This window comes from Camponotus floridanus, unplaced genomic scaffold (assembly GCF_003227725.1).
Source record: "Camponotus floridanus strain SB8 unplaced genomic scaffold, Cflo_v7.5 scaffold112, whole genome shotgun sequence".
Taxonomy (NCBI): Eukaryota; Metazoa; Arthropoda; class Insecta; order Hymenoptera; family Formicidae; genus Camponotus; species Camponotus floridanus.
Window position 1 is genome coordinate 92,682 of NW_020229229.1, and position 20,441 is coordinate 113,122.

Sequence of the window (20,441 nt, forward strand, 5' to 3'; positions counted from 1 at the left end):
GCGCCAACGATTGCAGATTGTATCGTTAACGGTCTTTATAATCGACAATCGGGCATTGTAATCGACAACGAATTCATTACTTTTTATGATTTATTATTTTTTCTTCTTAAGAGACACACTTTTTATGGAAAATCCAAACAACTAAACATCTAAATATAAACTTTACTTTATGCTTGGAACATCAGAATATTTCATGCAAATATTAATTGTTCTTTCTATAACAAAAAATTATATCTATTATCTAATAGAATATGGATTTATATATCTAATAAAATAAAATTATATTAATTTATCGAATGATCATCTGTATGATTTATCGAATGATTTATCGAATGATCATCTGTATGATTTTATACCTTTATATCGACAAATTATTCGAGATTCGTTTTGAAAAATAACGCGAGGAAGGTATGTTAAGAAAACAATGATGATACAATTTAGAATACTTGATTTCAAATTACAGTCGTTGAAGGATTCGACAGCGCGAAGTCGAGTAAAGAAACTGTGCGATCCACCGAGATATAAATCATCGTCGCGGTAGGCACAGCACCGCGAATATGTCGATCGCTCTCGCAGCGCTCGATCACGATCCACGACGGATTCACCGACGTCTCCAAGGACTCGAGGGTACGCGCGTGACTCTGTACGGAAAGCAGGGGTGGTCCAACTTGGCAGTTTTCTTTTTCTTGTTTTTTTACGCGCGGTTCGTTCGCCCTCGACGCGTTCGCCTCCGTGCGTGTGGTCGTTCGTAAGTTACGCTGCGTATTTACGCGGCTCATGCGGCTTGTACGATCCTCGGACGAATGAGCGGCCGATCGATCGATCGATCCTCTTTCGCCGATCGGCTAAATAAGCGACGCGTCGACCGCTCTCTTGTGCGCTTGTATCTCTCCAATACACACACCCACACATCCACAAAGCCCCACATATTACACATACACACACGTACACATGCGTACACACATATATACACGCACGCACCGTAGTAATACACGCGGTGTGACAATATTCGACGGGTTTTGCGGAAATGCGGAGGAATCGCTTACGCTTTTCGAATACGAGACAGGAGGGCTTTATAACGGGAGAACGTGGAAAAATATATCGAGCGTAGAGGGTCGATCGTGCGATCGGTGATGGCGCGAGTTTTTATTAGATTTCGCGTTTTTGTGGAGCTCACCTTTGGAGAAACGTACCGCTGAACCGCGTTAGCCGCGCGGTTTATACAGAGGGAAAATATAGGATCCTCGTCGAACGCGAAACAAACGGCGACACGGTCACCCTTGTCTCGGCTCTCGTCATTGGTCACGGCGCCGCGCGCGTTCACCCTGTCGATCGTCCAGGCCGCACTTTACTTTCCCACCGTTTGAGAGAAGGTTGAACACCCCTGACTCGAGTTTTTATATTTGGCAGTTATTTTAAAGTCCGTCTCGGCTCCCCACGAGAGACCCTCAACAGATCGCGGCGTTAATTAATTACGACTCAGTCGTAACGCGCGTGCGTGCGAGCGCGCAAAGCGACTAACAATTAATTATATCGTTAATTATTATTTTCATTATTATAAGAAATATTTTATATATCGTTATTGTTACTATTATCGAAAGGCCGCAACAACGCTCTTCCGAGGACTGCGCGATCTCCTTCTCTCGTGATGCCACGTGTCGATTCTCGTCGCGCGTCCACTTATCGCGTTATCCGCGAAATCGCATCGCTCGTCGAACTCGAGATCGATCTCGATCGCCGAAACAAGGCCTCGGCGATCGTCGAACGAAGTCGCGATCGACGAGAGCCCGCGATACGCGATTTAGACTTACTCGGCAGCACGTCCTCTCTCTCGTCTGCACCTACCTTCCTCCTACGATCTAGAGGCAGCCTCTAAATCTTCGTCCAGCTCGTGTCACGCGTCGATTATCTATCAGTTTCGCACTGTAGAACTAATTAATTAAGTCACTTAAACGAAAGAACGCAGCCGCAACGAAGCGTGACATCGGCGATCGGCTCCTTGTTCTCTTCCTTCCTTTTCTCTCTTCTCGAATCCGGAAACGTTTTCTTTTCCCTCCAGGTATGTTTCTCTCCACTCGAAAGAGACGAGGCGTCCGCCACCGCTGCCGCATGTCCATCCTCCCCGTGGCTTTTTTCATGAACGTCGTTGGTGGTCTCACTCTTGCTTGCCTACTTACTCGCCTAACTGAAAGCACGTCGCGCGAAAAAACCGGGCGCACAACCCGGCGGCGTTTTCCAGCGTCGAGGATTCCGAAAACGAGAGAACATTCTCTTGTTCCCGAAAGGGGTGAGTCGCGAAGAAGGGCGCGAAAGATGCTAACGAGTCCGTCTCTCTTTTTCCGTGCTTTCTCGTCACTTCCACGCGCTCCGTAGCCGCTTCCTCGAATCGGACGTCGTTCCTATGAACGAGAGAGAAAACGCAATTATAACGTGAAATGTCTGTTGATTTTTAGAGAACTGATTTAGGAAGTGAAGGGGTTTTCCGAGATATGTGTGTGTGTGTGTGCGCGCGCGCGAGCGTCGATTGCTTCTTGCAAGTTTATTTTTTCATTAAATCCTTCGAGTCGAGCTTTTAGTTCCAGTAGTTCTAAAGCTCGAAATGTGAGAGTTTCCATCTGACTAATATATTCCGATAACTTTTTAATCTTCGATTGAAAAGGGAATATCGTGTAATTAAACTCAAGAAGATTAAGAAAAGCAATGGAGATAAAAATTGGGTCAGAAATTTCCTGGATTAACAAACAAAAATTTAGTTTTCATATGTAATTTTTTCCAGTAACATTCATATAAAGGGGTGTCAGTCGAAGCTAATTAACGTTTTAGTTTTCTCAGTATAATTACGTAATTAAAATATGCTCGTTTGTTCTATATAAAGGTTATTATTTCGTGAATATTAAAATTTTGCTAATTTATATATTGTTATAAGCAAAACAAATTATAAATATTCTTAATTTTATTATTATATATATTATTATATATAATAATATTATTATATATATATAATATATATATTATTAATTGTGAGTAATAAATATTCTTTACTAATTATATATGCTAGTTTTGAATTATTATATCATTCGAAGCCAATAATAAAGTAGCAGCGAATACTTGAAATGATTTAATCGAATGGTCGTATATCCGAGTTAATGCATAAATTGCGCTCCGGACTGCGTTCTGGAGGCACCGAACGGCAATTAGCACGACGAAATAGTAAAATAGAGATATTCGCGTTAGTACGATTGGAAATTTTCAACGCGTGCAGCGGCCAACGAGCCAAGCTTGTTACATGGCGCTTGTTAACATTTCCACGCATTATTAACTGCATTACGATCATCTGGTCCGTGTCATTCGCATGTAATGATGACGAACTATGCGATCCGTACGGTGCGAATTCACATGCTGATTTCAATCTTGTATATACGAGCAATGTACTAGTCGCACGTTATTAAATGAATTCACGAGCTTCGACAGATTGATTGACGTTGTATTTTCAGTAAAAAAATTATTGAGTTTTTTGGACAGCTTTTTTAGTATCTTCTTCTATGAAACATAAATAAAATATAAAATACGAAATAAGAAAAACATACAAAAACTAGGAAATCTTTTCTCGTGAATGATTAATATATAATGTATGGAAGGGAAGAAAGAGGAGTAATAAAAGAACTGTAATAAAAAGAGAGACATAATTTATATCCTTACCAAATTCCAGGAGGCGCTATCCCTGGCATTTTTTGTGCATGTTTTTTCGGTTCGACCGGGGCAGTCTATTACTGGACGATTATGTGTGGCGCACGACACAGTATCACCACCGTAGCCAAAACCGTGAATAACGTGAAGATGAACAGACAAAGCCTTGATTTCGTAGGGGAAAAAAATTTTAGTGTTAGTTTTTACAGAATAATATTATTTTAGCAGAATAATGTATTTTTGTTAGATAAATAATAAAGACAAAAAATTAGTTTATTTTGAAACAAATTTGAATTGTAAATAACATAGATATAAAAACACATCTATCTCGAGATAATCAAAATTCACGTATTAAATTTAATCGATATTATGAAATAAATGAGCTTTATAAGATTGAAAAATTGTTGAATAGAGAAATTCTGAGAAGAGAATAGTTGATAATTACCAAGTAAGTTTCAAACGTTTACATAATGGATTCTTCTAGAGTTAAGTTAATGGGTCGGCGCATAAATGACGGATGAGTTTTTCTTTGTGCGAAAAACGAGGATCTGAATTTCGAATCTCGCTGTAAAAGCTATCTCTTTGTCCGTGATTTTTCGCGAGTGCAACTACGACTGAAACCACATGAAAGATTTAAAAGCATCCCAACCTGTCGACCACCATGGCGGCGAACTTCCAATCGCTAATGACCTCATCGTCCTCGTCCGCCTTTTTCATGCGACTCGTGATGAACTGCAATTCCTTGAGAATTGTGTGAAGTTCCTTCTGCATACCGCTGAGAGGCAACGATGCCGAAGTCTCCTCGACTGTCGCCGGTCTGGTCGACAGTGGTGTACCGTACGCCGACCTACTGTAAAAGATCATGTAAATTATTACTCTCAAAGATGTCTTATAATAGGTCTCTCAAGCGTCGATAGAAATTTCGATTGTCGGAGAATTTGAGAAAACGCGATTTTTCAAAATCAAATTGTCAGATATACAACAGTTGTTTATAAATTATTGAAATAATTTTAATTTATATGTCGATATACATAAGGTAAGTTGTAAAGTTTTTGTAAAAATTTCTTATTCAGCAAAACGATTATGAATTATTGTGGTTATTTATACCTGAAAAGTTTACAACATTCATATTTTAATTTCTCATATTTTAACTTTTCCAACAACAAAAACATATTAATTATTATATTTATACATTTATATTTTTGTTACTTTATTTGTTATGCTATGTTACAATTATTTAATTTGAGCTTTTAAAATAATTTTCTCCTGTTTCAAATACATTTATAAAATATCATATTTTATGTAAAATCTCTCTGATGAACACGTTTATATCTTCTTAATAATTTAACAGAAAATTAAATCATGAAATTATCAAGTTATGCATACGAATCGGAATAATACGTCATAGGCATTTTCATATCGAGTTTTCGTAGTGACGTGATAGAGAGGAGGGTAGAAGAGACGGAAGGAGAAAACAGGTTGTCCGGCGAAAATCATCCGGCAAACTAGAAGCGGTTATTGATGAAGGATCGAAAAAATAGCATGGAATATTTTGTTAACGGTTCGTGAAAACTGGCACGGGGGAAAAATCGCGAAGGAATCCCGTGGGAAAGCGCGGAAATCCAGATTCAGTAGATTGAGTCGGCGTTTATCAAGGGTCAAAAATCTCGATATTCGATTCCGACTGTATAACTGTTGCGGCCGTTTTAAACGACGGTCGACAGATTTCGTGCGAACGAATCTCTGCCGCACTCGCCGTTATTACAGAGCAAATACGAATGTGTACCGCTCCGTAAATCGAGTTTACAGTCGTGTCTTCGATTTTACCCGCTAGAAGTGTAAAATAACGTCGAACGCAGGCGAACACGCGAGTTGAATTACGTACAACAAGGTGCATTTATTCGGAAACATGCATCCCATCCGCTTTCGATGCGTTCGTTGCCGCTCATTCGATGGCTCTCAATGGATTATTATAAGCGTTTGTGTCGGTTTTTGTTTCCTTTTGGTACTTTTTTCGCAGCAAGATTAAAACGCGATTTTCCGTTATGTTTCACAAATAACGTTTGTCTGTCATTTGAGTGCTGGAAAAAAAACAACCCCCCTCTTGTTAGCGAACAAAAATGCGCCTGACCGAAAAAAGAAGCGTTAAACTTCGCTCTGCATCGCATGATTTTCGCCAATCGCGACGAACTGAAGAGATTGAACGGCGAACTGAAAGGTACCTTATATAGCCCGAGGCAGGATTAGCGGCGCTGTTTCCATGGCGAAAATCGTCGTCGATGTCTAAAACGTTCGCCAGTAAACTCTTACTGCTCCTCTCTTGCAGCTCCAGTTCCTTCATTCGATTACTCATGAGAATGGTCTTCTTCGTGATCTTCTTGCCCGGCCGACTCATGCGCAACACACACGGCAGCCATTGCAGAAACAGTATTTTCACCTGCATAATAAACATCAAAAATGATTGTCTCTCTGAAACTTTGTAACTACATTGTATCGCCTACATTGCCTCGCATTTTTATTTTTCTGAATTTTGTAACGAGAGAAATTTTTCAGAAATTTAAAATAGAATTCTAAACTGGCGCGCATATCATATTTAAAGTTTAACATTAGGGGACTTGCAATTTAAGAATATTTTATGATTAACATTGTTTTAAAAAACTAATAACTATAGAAAATTGCTAAAACAAATAGAGTTCTTCCAAGTCAACTGTCGATAGTTTCAACAATATATTTTTCTGCATGCAATAATTCTTTTATCATTATATAACAGCTATATATATTTTAAAAATTATACGTAATAGATTCTGAGTTTTTCAACAAGACAAAAAATTTAAGGAGAAAACGAATCTATTAATATTTAATCGGTATATATATAATTCCGATTTTGATTTTTTTATACCTAAATTCAATAGAAAAGTGCCAACTCGTATCAACGTATTTCTTTTTTAATCAAAGAATCATTTATCGGATTAAAAATCCAATGTAATGCATTTTATGCTGGCATATTATATAAGTATTATACGTGTTATGAGTGCTTTGTAAACAAAGTCTGTTTAAATTCAGAATATATTTCTCTGGTATGTTGACGAAATTTGTATTATCCGACGGACCAGCCGAGAGCAATTACTAACACCTCGAAGGCATTTAAACTTTCAAGAAGTAAAACACTGTTTTTAATGGATGTAATGGCCAGCGCGAGACTTATTGTGTAAAATATATTACTAACCATTACTCGAAATATTTTTTATATACAACTGCGAAATTTTGTGTTATTTCGAATTCATAAATTAATTGCTTCTGATTTAAATATTTCCATTAAATAATACGATTAAGCTATAATTTATCATTTGCTTATAATTATCTGAATATACATCAAACTGAAAATTATAATGGCCTACCCTCTCTCTAATTTGGAAATCTAATATATTTATGATCGTATTTTATTATCACGATTATAAATTATGATTCTACGATTTCAAAATTGTTGCTTATTCAATTATTGAGCATAATGGAAAGCAATTAAATTTATATTGATTTCAATGCAGTACGAATACAATAATGATGAAAACAAGTGCAATCTCGGCTAATCCGTTTAGTTAAGCAGCTTATTTCTATGTATCTAAAATGATTAATCTTTATTTGAAATATTTTACTACACGCCCTACCAAAGACTGTATTTTCAGAGCAAGTTGAAAATATCCACGTTTAATTAATTTCCTCGTGAATATGTAATCCACTCTACAAAGATTGCGCCAGAGATGCAGGTTTCACTGGACAGACAACTCGCACGTATAGAGATTACAAACAAAGACAAATAATTTGTATAATCCTAATAATTACATTAATTCTCATGATCAATGTTATTAATTAATTAATTAAGTTAAAATCGTTTGTACTCAACATTATTTTAGTGACAAATTGTTGCTATTTATTTTCATGTTGCATCATTAATAATTGCACGCTGCATTTATCTCTGCATTTATATTATTTGGGAGAGATATGTGTTATTAATTATTAATTAATTAGAAGCTAATTTTCTCTAAAATTATATATTATAATTACATTTAATTGTATATATTTCTTACCCAATTTGGCATCACGTATCTATCGGGCGATCTGTGATGATAGTTGAGCACCAGAACGGTCAACACGACGCTGCTCGCCACCATGAACATGATGCAATTGAAGTATGATCCTGAATCGAGGTATTCCCAAAAATCCCCCGAAGAAAGAATACAAAAAGAAGGCGATTAGTCACGGAAATGGTGTGGATCGACGCTGTTAGCCCGCTTTTTCGTCGAGAATGAAAGATTATTCTCTCGGATTCTCTTTTAGCTCGGCTCACAGCGTAATCGCTTCCGTTTATGCGAAGCTTCTTATACTTCTTCCATCTCATTTTTTGCTCGCATATTTAATAATCTTTCATTCGCTAATACAATTGCTCGCGCGTTTTCCGGTGCGCGTGGAGAGGTTCAAATACATTTGGAGAATATTGTATACTTTAAATGTTTTAAACGCGAAACTTTAATATAAAAAATGACGACTCTCTCCAAGAGAAAGAGAGAGCGATTCATTTTTTAAGTACAATTTTCACAGGTTTTCGCTATAATGTTATATTTATCACGCAAAAGTGCTTTCAGATCTGCTTGAGATCAGCTTCGTTTAGTTTCCAGTTTACATCTATTTGCATCCACGATGGTAGCTTGTATATCGTACATTAACTCTTTTTATCTCCAATTCCTGTTTCTAAGAGGAAATCTACATTGATTCCTCCATTTTAACATAATAAGTGAAATACACGGATTCATATTTGAATATGAATGCATTCTTCTGATGATGCAACGAAAATTCGAACCTCTCCGTGCGAATAAAGACACACACTCCACAAGACATACATTCGCAGTCACAACACACGACGATTCGTGCCATCCGAATGGATCAGTCACGGAATCGACTCTCGCGACTTACACTGGAGGCGAATATTGAGAAAGAAATAATAGACGAGCGAAATAAGAGCATTATTATTCGGCAATAATTGGGAAATAGATAACATAGAGCTAAAAGGAAAGCACATGTACAAGAGAAAAAAATATATATGTATATATATATATATATATACACGTATATATACATATATGCATGTACACATACACACTCATGTACATAGCGTACAGTACATCAGCAACAAAACTGTCTAAAGGCACGATCTAACAATAAGACATCTAGAGAGCATTCTCCAGATACTTCTTATGCGTTTTTCGCATTTCTGTGTTGCATTTAGGCGGATAGAAACGACTGAAGGATGTCGCGAAAGAATATCTGAAAGACGTTTCAATATTTTAAACGTTCCTCAGATATCTTTTAATTTTCTTTTACATATATTATACTTAAGTATATAAAAATGCTTTATTTATCTAACTTCATTTCAATACTAACATTTCCAGAATTTTAACAACAATGGGATACATCGATAATGGATAATGGTTCATTGATTGAAATTACGTTAAGGTCAGCGTTTCTCACTTTGCTAGAATAATGAAGGTAACTTACGTCAATCATCCAATGTTAGATAAGCGCAAATAAGAAAGAAGGTTGAAAATAGAGTGTACTTACTTGTGCGCAAAGTGCGTGTAGACGTATACGAAAAGGAAGAGGCGAGATGGTTATGTTGCGCAGAGAAATAGCAACGGCGAGAAAACGCTTACACTATTCATGCAGCTATAGAAAATGCATTCTGATAAAATATGCATACAAAGGTTTTCCGTAACCTATTTTCTGTTTCCTACATCTTGAATCATTGATACACATTTTTTAACAATACTTAAAAATAAAATAGGGATGCATATCGTGAGAACGTTTAAGCTGCGTTTAAGACTACGCACTACGATAAGATTGGGATGTAGTTCATTTCATTTTTATCGGCGCGAATATCTTACGTGTTCACGATTAAACTGAAACTCCTGTTTAGCGAGTTATCGGAGTTTCGGAGAAGCTAACGTAATCGAAGTTCACCTCGATCGCATGGTATTATATGTATATTGGATATAATGTTGATTATAATTATTAATATATTGTGTATTTATATAATTTTATATATTATTATCTCTCTTATATCATCTTTAATCATCATGTCTTCCCCTTCCCATGATCTAATTGAATTGCATTAAAAAAAGTATGATTAAAATATAATCAATCCTGTCAATGTATATTTAAGATTAACTCTATCATAAAATTTTTTTTAATAACGTGAAATATTCCGGCGCCACGCTGTAAAATATTTTAATACTTTTTTTACGGATTATCTTTTTACCAGGAAATAACCAAGTCCCTTTCATATAACGGAGCAACATTATATCACGTAGATGCGGAACATTTCTCGCAAATTAAAGATTTTCGAGCGATACATTTTCATTTACCGCTTACGCTCGGACGCAGTTGAATATTTATTCTCCTTCCTACAATCGCAAAGGTTCGCTTGTAACTCCAATTACGGATATCTATTTCCCTTAATTATTAGATCGCCATAATCGGACGAGCGCATCCGAAATGCTGCTTTAAAATAAGAGATCGCGAATGATGAAGGGCGCGCGAAAATGAAAAAAAAAAAAGAAGAAAGAACGGGAGAGCTTCAAGTGTCGACGAAAAATACTAAAAGGTCGCTTTCTCGTGTTATCTCGACGGCTGCATTTAATGGTTCCATAAAGCTCGGCACGAGCGTCTCAAGTTGATTAATCGCCATGTACAAAACGGCTATCTCCTCTTATTAATGAATCTTTAAGATTCGCCTGCTATTATGTACTATTATGTGTATACAGTTATGCCAGTTTTGAGTTACTTGATTCAGTCGCTGATTATTCCTTGAAAATTTACATTAAATATATTAATAGCTTGATTATTGATATAAGAAGTTGCGATATGAGATGCAGAAAATTGTAATTTCGAGCAAAAGTATTATTCGGTAATATTTTATCTCTAGCTATATAGATAACATGTTACTTTACATTTCATCAGAACCAAGATAAATCATTTTTTAGCAGAACTTCATTTTCTAGAATTGAATACAAAAATTTATCATACCTTTTGATTTTATGTACGTCAACTATATTTTTTTTAATTTCTTAAAGACAATTTGCACATTTTTAATCAAGATTTTAGATAAATGTTTAATAAGGAAAAAAATATATATTGCTCGCAAAAAAATACTATAATATATTTTTATGTCGGGATGTATTCTGTTGTACATTTTGTTTATTTCGTTAATTAAGAATTGTGTTGAATTTGACCCGAAGAAAGGGAGAATTGATAATGATTACTTGTACATATTTATTTATAAAACCATTTCACGTTTTGACGAATTTGTTTTTCATAGATATGAAATCGAGCGGTATATTTTCTCAAATTAAACGTGACGCTGCTTTCATATTAACGCAGCGCGACGAGAAAATTTTATTCCGACGAAACAGTCGCTACGCGCGTACATAAAGCTTTTTTTCCTCGCACAGTTAGGGATATTCATTTCAAATATTTATTTTATACGCACGTGAGCAAACATCCGTCGGGGCAGCAAACAAAAATTATGTACAATACGAGACGTGAAAAGCATTTTATTTGCAGTTCATTCGATTCACGGCAGAGAGATTCCAAAAATCTTTACAAAATAATCCTACTTGCTCCGCCTGCTTATTATTTCGGCCGTCATATGCTCCAATTTAATTATGACCGATGAAATAACTGACATCGTCGAATTTCCAACTGACAGATAGGTCATAATTTAAATTATTCTACCGAATTAATTAGTTATTACATGCACTGCAACGCCGACCCAGTTAATGTAATGGTTAATGCAGAATTTATAAATCATTGTATGAACGTCGATATTCGCTGCTACAAAATATAATTCGGTCGAAAAACCAACTAATAATGACACGCATGTGTTTGATGTGAGTTAAAAAATCGTATTTGCATATAATTATAATTATAATATAAAGATATCTGAAGATTATCTAGCACGAATCTTACTTGTACATACTCTTTTTTCGTGTATATCATAAATAGTGATTTTTTTTATGCGAAGTTTATCAAACAATTATGAAATATTATATATTATTCAAAGGATTAAAACAAATACGAAATGTTTAAATGTGCAGAATATTTTTAAAACGTACTTTCTAAAGATGTATTATATTTCCTTTTATCGATCTGTTCCTCTTTTGTACGTGATGCGGTCTTTAATTCACTCGATTCATAATTACGAGGCGCCAAGAGTTACAAGTGGAATAACTTCCCTATTAAAGAAATGCAAGAGAGCGGTAATTCAAATCTTTTTTCATTTTTTACGGCTTTCAAGGTAATTTCTATGAATACTGCTGTGCCGTCATTTCAATACTACTCACGTAACTGTGATGCTATTCATATCATCATCAGTAAAGTATTTCTAAAGAGCCATCGTGTGTTTTGTAAAAAGTATAAAGCTTTGATAATAACAGAATTAGAGTTTTTAACAGATCTTTCTTTATTTAAATATTGTTAAATTCTCTATTTCGGTTTTAACATTTCAAATTGCAACTTTATAAAATCATATTTTGAATAAAAAAAAAAGTTAACCTGAAAACTTTTATTTAATATATTAATATATTTTATTTAATATATACTTAATACCGAATACATATGTAAAGAGAATAATAGATTAATAGAAGAGAGAGTATTATATTAATATTCTATAATTCATTATTAAAATAAATAATACGAATACCAGATATTAATTGTTATAATACAATGTAAGAATTGATTAACACTGAAGAACGAATTATCATCCTGTTTAATGTTATATTTTAATCAATCGACTATTGACGTTATACGACACATTGTTCGTAGACAATTTTCGCATTCGTAAATCATTCATGTTTTCATAGAACTGCTGTTAGATATTCTAAATGGAGTCTATTTGCTCGAGCGCGAACGAATTTTACGTTGTCGATGCTCTTCTTGTTTTCTTTTTCCTTTTTCTGTCGATGCCACGAATCCCGCTTCGTTTCCCGAGCGTATTTCCTTTCCTTGAAGACGCTCGTTTACCTTTTCTATTCCTTGATTACTTCGAACGACTCGTCGACGAAGTGGCTCGTTCGTTACGTAGTCACGTAATAGCACTCTCTCTATCTCTCTCTCTCGCTCTTTTCCCTGTATATATTTCTCTTGTCAGTTGAATTGCCTCCCTTGCAGCTTTTTTTATACGCTTTGCGTCCTCGTTTTGCGCGCGCGCGTTCGGGTTTACTGCTTTACTACTCAATTCCCGCCTTTTTACGTACTACTTGCGGAGCCTTGAGCTAGTCCTTGGTTATTTGGAACGAATAACCGGTTTTATTGATACAACGAAAGTGCACTTCCTTGCGCATTTTATTTCTCTTTTGGCTTTTGAGTAAGCACTTCCATACTCATCTTTTTGGCTGGACGTGAATTCGCAATAGTAATGCTTTACAATTTTGATATCATAGATGTTTCTTTCGCGTCAAATACAATTTAAATTTAACTTATAAACTTGCTATTTATGCTACACACATTACGTTATTAATTAATAAATTATTTCTAATCAATCTTCTTAATTTATCTCTATTAATCTCTTCAATTTAAATAATCCTATATATATATATATATGTATGTATTTTATTCTTTCGATTACAATGACTGCATCTTGTCAGAGAAATAAAACAAGATATTCCATTAACATCATCACTTTGAACATTATATAAACGCTTAAATAATTCGTATGTTATTAAAAGTTGTATTTTTTCAAAGAGAAATATCACTGCCGAGAATTATTGATAGCATCACTTTCTGATTGTTAGTAGCATTTTGTTTTTCTTTACGGCAATTTTATTCTGTTAATTATTATTCTATGATGTCGTTTTGCAGCTTTAGTCATCTCCACTTTTATACTAAATCCAACAACATTCGAGTGACTTTACACCTGCATTATCTCTTGATCGCTCGATCTTGAGGATGAATTTTATCCCGCTTTTACGACGGCGTTTTTACATCGTTCTAGCGTAATTCCGTTTACAGCGGGAGTCATGAAAGGATTTCATCCTTGCAGGTGACACTCGGCTGCAAATTTTAATATACTCTTACAATGTTCTCTTTGATGGTCCTGGAGAACCGATTATTCTCATTACATTGCTGATTGCTGTTTGCTCCTTTTCTGATCACCAATCTCATCACGAGGACGCGACGCGCTCCTGCTTTTCCATTATTTTCCCTTCACCTTCGTCTTATACTTGCCTCGTTATTTTTGTTCCATTTTTGTATGCAACGTCGCGGACTTTTTCCTATTTTCATCGACTTTCGCATCTTCGAAATGAAGGGAGATACACGATTGCACTTAAAGAGATCTCTCATTATTTTAATACCTTATTTTTTCTTGTCTTTCATTATTTTCCAATTATTTTAAGCAATCATGCGCGCAAGTTTGGTTTTGGATGAAAATGCTTGCTTTTTCTCTTTTTTTTTATTTTTCATAAATGTTACTTCTCGTCCTCGCTTTTTTTTCTTATCTTCTGCCTGTCGTGCGCCCTAGTTTCCTTCGTTTTACGGGGTATCGTCGTACATTTTGCGGTCGCCCTTGATTACGGCGAACGTGCGTTTACGACTCGGTCGTGCGCGAATATCTTTTATGTCTTCAAAGTCTGGTGCAGTTACGTGGACTCTCTGTCCGGCATTTCCGCAGGCAATATTATGAAATGTTGTTTCTAGGTTGCGCTATTTACAACCTCGTACTTTGTATTTTAGTTTTCGCATTTCCATCATCGAATCGTATTGTTTATCTAGTTTGCCATATTTTCTAAGTCAAAATGTGTAAACTCGCGGCGAATGGAAAATTCGCGGAGAAAGAAAGGTCTGAAAAGTGCGCCGCGAAATGTGTCGAAAGAGAACTATTACATAGATTGCTCTCTTGCCATTCCGTCTTAAAAGTTTCGCCACAATATTGCTTTCGATTCTGACTTCCTCGTAAGTTTTCGCTCTCGATGCGAGCATCGCAAGCTTGCGAAAACTTTGTTCTCTTCTTAAAATAATTCTCGCAACGAGGAAGAAGACGGTTCGCATTCGATTTTTGTGAAAACGATTGCAATTTTATTTTGCGAGTGTAGAAACCAAGAGAGAAAGAGAGAAAGAGAGAGCGAAAGTACGCTATGATGAGAAAGAGAAAAAAAATGTATTGTACAGCCACGACGAAGAATAAAGTAGTGAACGTTCTTCGAGTATGGCGTTCGTCAAAGTTGCATGATACTTGGAGACTGCAGTAAGTCGTTCGTAGTCAGTTACGAGAATGCGGAAAAAGAAAGTAGGAAGAAAGAGCACACGGAAGAAGAAATCGTAGAAATCCGCATCGAGCGATTCTCAGACTGCTCACCTACTCGATTGAAATCTTTGATTAGCTGAAGGAAATACGAGATTTCGATGATAAACGAATCAATATGTTATTTTTTGCTCTTTCTTAATATTTGCATTAGTAATATTATTTATAAGCAACTACTTTGTTCAAAATAATTTAATGATTATATACATTAATTAAATCAAGAAAATAATGTTTAGAAAGATTAAACATAGTTGATAATTAATTTTGAACAACCTCGCGCGCTTTTCAAACTGATAAATAAATTCAAACACGTGAATTATTATTTGATTTGTCATTGTAATAATCAGATCGTAGTTAGATATATTACAGACTCTTTGATTAAACGTTGAGAATCTCTGTTTTATACCACGACTATTGCAACGACAATGTAGCCTCGTTTCGTTTTGTTCGTGTGGGCGAGTGTTATAGTAGCATACACCCATACAGAGACATTTAAATAAGTCACAGGCGAGTTCTCTTACGATTTTTATCAGTATCGTCCACCTGTCGGTAGCTCGCGCGTTTGTGGGCGTACGTGGTCGATGGCTACGCGTGCGGAGGTGTAAATAAATAAATCACGTTGAGCGCAGTACGAGTTTCCGCACCATTGTTGCTCCATTGTGCTTCTCGTCTGCGATGTTACTATCGTTACTATAGTAATTCTTTCGGCGTATTATTTAAGCCGAGTAATCCAGTATTTACACGCGGGCAGCGTTTCGAAAGACAATATACAGCTGATGCTATTTTCCATGCATGTGTATTAGACGGTTAAAAAATAATTATAAAAGAGAATAGACCTTTGTATTTATTAAATATCTTAAAAAAAACAATGAAAAATGTGGCAATGTTTCAAGTGAAATGTCGAGTTACATTTATACCGATGTCTTCAAGTATCACGCTTGAAACAGCGAGCTCTCTTAAAAGACAAGTATATGCGATTTCATTCTGGTTGGAAAAAATAATTCACGAAAAGTCATATAACATTTTTACCAAGTTTATATTTCTTGTAACAAAGATTCAGAGAATTCTTTATATTCTTACGACTGTTGCACGTGACAAAAAGGAAATCGTAAATTTCTCGGTATCGTGCGCGCTTCGCCGTCCATACGTTAGTACGATGTCTCGGAATTTCATTCGATGCATCTGGCGGCGTGCGTCGTTTATCGAATCGCAAAAGGATTTTCGAGCACTTATATGTCCTGTTAGGAGCGCATGTTCCGACTGGGATTATTGTCGGCAGTTTGGCAGTCGTTTATGTGCTGCTCCGTACGTGAATTGCTCTCTTAAAAGCGCGCTCTTTTTGCGGCTCAACGCGCAGCATCCTCATCGTAATGCGAGCGCGGTTATACTTCTTGCCTGAATCTTCACGGTAATTGTGCTGCGAAATTCTGATTTTGAAAATTCCACCTTTTAAATTGTCAAGCGCATTCCTTCTCTCGCATTTTTTTACACGTGACGTTGTGATACGATTTATAACTATTCGTTAGATTTATATACTTTTTATTATACCACATATTTCATTTAAAAGAAAAGAAAAAATGCTGTATTTTTATTATATATTTCTGTATAGATTTCAATTTAGATCACAATTTATATATATTAAATTTTTTTAATTATAACTTTTCCTGGAAAAACAAAAAGAGTAAGAAATTAAAATATTATAAATGATATGAAATATGATAAAGCTAAAACACAAAAATATATGATAGAATCTAAAAATATATGATAGAATCTAAAAATGTGTAATAAAATATTTATATTTCATTCATAATTGTTTAAATATATTTTTTCTCAGATACATTGCTAATACAGGACATCTATAATCGAAATTGTCAGTGGGAGATAAACTGTACATAAATATAACGTATATTATAATTTTATGAATTTAAAGATATTCTTAAGCAATCTTTAAAACGTTAGCGAATCGATTAATTAATTAATAGGAAAAAAAATCTGATACTATACAAATAAATGAAGAAACTATGACTGACTAATTTATACAAATAAAATAACATTTACATAATATAAAATATAATAAATATTGTATTAATGTAAAAATTTTATTCCATTTTATAAATCTGTATAATCCGTGTATACGAGACCAATATAATTATTTTTAAATAATGAACTTTATGCAATATGTTATGTTAAAGTTGTCTAGCTATTAGTGGCGAGATGTAGAGAAGAAGGAAATATATCCGAGAAATTTCCCGTAAATATAGCCAGCACAGTTAACACATTTTCGAACAACGTCACCCAAATTACGCTTCGCTGCACGCTTATCAGCGGCATAAATGATATATTGTCAGAGAAAGAGCTACGCGAGAGCTTAATGACTCGCTAAGTTGAACTTAACTGCGTTTAATTGTAAAATGAATCATCCTTAAATGGTCGCTCCCCAACGTTGGGAACGGATTATGCTGAAACGAAATTTGTTTTATGTTGTTTTAAATTAATACGTGTACATATCTATCATGATTTTATTCCGTATTGACTGTGAAGCGATTCAATTGATTTATTATATCTTATTCCATATAGCGATCATTCATGTTCATTTTTACGAAAATTAAACATCATGAGAAATTATCGTTTGTTGATTTATTTACAAGTTTGTAATTTCTCTTTAATCACAAATGACAGAATAAATTTTGAACTTTTGTACTTGAAATATTTATATGAAAAAAGTAAAAATATAAAAATGTAAAAATGGTTCAAATGTGATACAAATCAAATAAGAAGCAAAAGAAGGCTAGGAACCAAAGACGCAATAATGGTGCGCGACAATAATAATATGTATTAATATTAATATTATGATAGAAACTTTGTAAAGTTACTTTACATACAATAAGAAGCGCAAAAATATGTTTAAAATATATTGTCGACGACGTTTCGACTCTGTTCTGGATCCTTTTCAAAGTCAAATAGGAAAAACATAATCATATTTAAATACAATTACGTTTTTCCTATTTGACTTTGAAAAGGATTCAGAGCAGAATCGAAACATCGTCGACAGTACATTTTAAATATATATTTTTGTGCTTTTTATTATATGTAAGATAAATAACTTTACAAAGTTTCTATCATAATATATTATTACTATTATCTACGCACTATTATCTGCGTCTTTGGTTCCTTCTTTTGCTTCTTATTTGAAATATATATATATGTATAAATTGTATTTTAGAAAAACTATATTATCCCAAAAATTAATAATAATCGCGATAGGCGCTTCTATTCCATTAAACCTTTCGATTAGTGATTTTAATTCCTGGTGTAAAAATCCAGATGAATGACGATATCGTTGATGTATGGCAGTTAGATAATCACGATGCATATTTTCAATTCTAATTAACAGAATGACACTTGTGGAAATAGTTCCAGTTTTCCAGTGATATCGGCCAAGCCGAAAACACGCGGGATGTAAATACGATTGGGAAAATACTATTTTGTCACAGATTCAACAGCTTCGTTCTGTGAAATATATGGAAGCGGTATAGGTCGCAGTAAAATATGTGGTTTAACATTTGTTGTGTCCTTCTCTTGAAATAGGCTGCTCATCCGTATGATTAGCTTCGTATTTCTCCATTTGCATATACGTAATGTATGCTTATATATGTGCATCTATGTATGTGTGATCTTTCTTTCTCTCGACATCTGTCGCGCGCTGTCGTGCATTATTTCATCGTTGTAACACGCGTTGTACATACACATTTCATGTGCCCATATTACTATTACCTCCTACGCATAAACTATAATCATCGTATTCTCTCGCGGCCGATCGTGAAGATTTTGCGAGCTGCGCGTTCGTGAATTCTGAATACAATAGCGTGGCATCAAGATTATCATCGCCGATGTGAAATAATGCACGCATAATTCACATTAATTTTCAAGGCACGCGCTAATTTAATTATGATTTAAAGCGCGAAACCAATCACGTTGAATAATTCGCGATCGCACGAGAGAAGAGTGTCTCGAGGGGTATATTGTATATAGTTTTCGCTTTTTTTTCCATTTGCGGATTAGTGGCGAATATTTTTCTTACGCATAAATAATGGGTCGTATCCTATCGTCGCGAAAATATGAAGCTCTCCGTTCTTGAATGGAAATATTTTCACGCACGAATCGGTTTATTATTTCTCTCATAGTTTTTTACGGAAGTTTGTTCTGTTCTACTGAGGAAATTTGCTCTTCTATTTTAATGTTTTTCCTTTTCGATATTTCTATTTTGAGATATTTCTATTTCTAATAATTTTACCATTCGCTTTCTCGTTTACTTTTCCGTTTCGATTCTCGATATGATGCCAAATATGTAAATATCAGTCATCTATAATTTATCTTACTCTTACAATATTCGTTTTTGGCCCATTAAAAGATTAAGATTATCTCGATTACGACATGTTTCAAATCGATTGTCATCGTCATCGAGATCGAAAGGTCGAACATTTCAGATGCACTCTCGTATAACATGAAATTTGGATATTTGAAAACTTGCGTCATTCATGTTAATAATTTCTCTATTATCTCATGTTAAAATTAATGAAACATGATAGAGTCGCGGTTATGCATGTAACTCAAAATAAATACGCGTAATATTTGTGTGTAACATAATTTTAATAATATCCAAATAATTCCGCTAATTTCATATTGTTGACTATGAATATTTTGTATGGAAATATGCGCAATTATATCCGTGTATCTCAATGCTAATGCGTATATTTGTTTGCGTGTATGTATATATTAAATTATATAATTCCCAAATTAAACTTACACGTTGCACGTTACATTATTATTCAAACTAGATTTTAACGTACGTTGCATCGCTTGAAATATTGATTTTAACAAGCGACGTACAGTATGATGGAGAAATACTCGCTCTTGAACTTCATACCCCAACCCTCAGAGCAATCTGTATAGTAATAATTATATAACTACATCTGCATAGTCGAGCAGTGCCACTTCAGAAGCGGTGAGCAAAACTAGCGATAAGAGGTGATACAGGAGGAAGAAGTAGAAGAAGAAGAAGAAGAGGAGAAATACGTAGGGGAGAAGAGCGATGCATTTTCCATATATCGTCTACTGTCAATATGCTCCGTATGTGAGATTCACTCTGTTACCAGCAGCAGAATCAATCAATGTGCGCCATGCACGTAATATACTACGTACTGCATCAATCGCACGAGAGTCGGTTGCTTGAACGCGTACCAAAGAAACGAGAAAGATAGAGGGAAGAGATAGAATGAAGGGAAAGACGAGGGGAATATAAAGAGAACGAGCACTAAGTTTTGCATGATTTGAGTCAAAGTTTACGTTTCTACGTGATCGTGAGGTATGCGTATCAACCAACGTTTACGAAGGAACTTTTAAT

General features: G+C 34.9%; 1 protein-coding gene across 6 annotated transcripts in view; it reads right to left on the reverse strand.

Annotated features, from left to right (window-relative positions):
- Window positions 1-298: 298 nt before the first annotated feature.
- The window catches only part of LOC105249572 (neuronal acetylcholine receptor subunit alpha-7), a 220,283-nt gene continuing 200,140 nt past the window's right edge, over window positions 299-20,441 (reverse strand). For all 6 annotated transcript variants that reach the window (XM_025414520.1, XM_011255134.3, XM_011255137.3 and 3 more), the window contains 5 exons: window positions 7,773-7,882; window positions 5,910-6,124; window positions 4,337-4,537; window positions 3,700-3,852; window positions 299-2,399 (listed from right to left, as the gene is read on the reverse strand). In XM_025414520.1, the coding sequence (XP_025270305.1) occupies window positions 3,768-3,852; window positions 4,337-4,537; window positions 5,910-6,124; window positions 7,773-7,882 (611 nt within the window). In that variant the 3' untranslated portion in view covers window positions 299-2,399; window positions 3,700-3,767. The remainder of the gene's footprint in view (window positions 2,400-3,699; window positions 3,853-4,336; window positions 4,538-5,909; window positions 6,125-7,772; window positions 7,883-20,441) is intronic.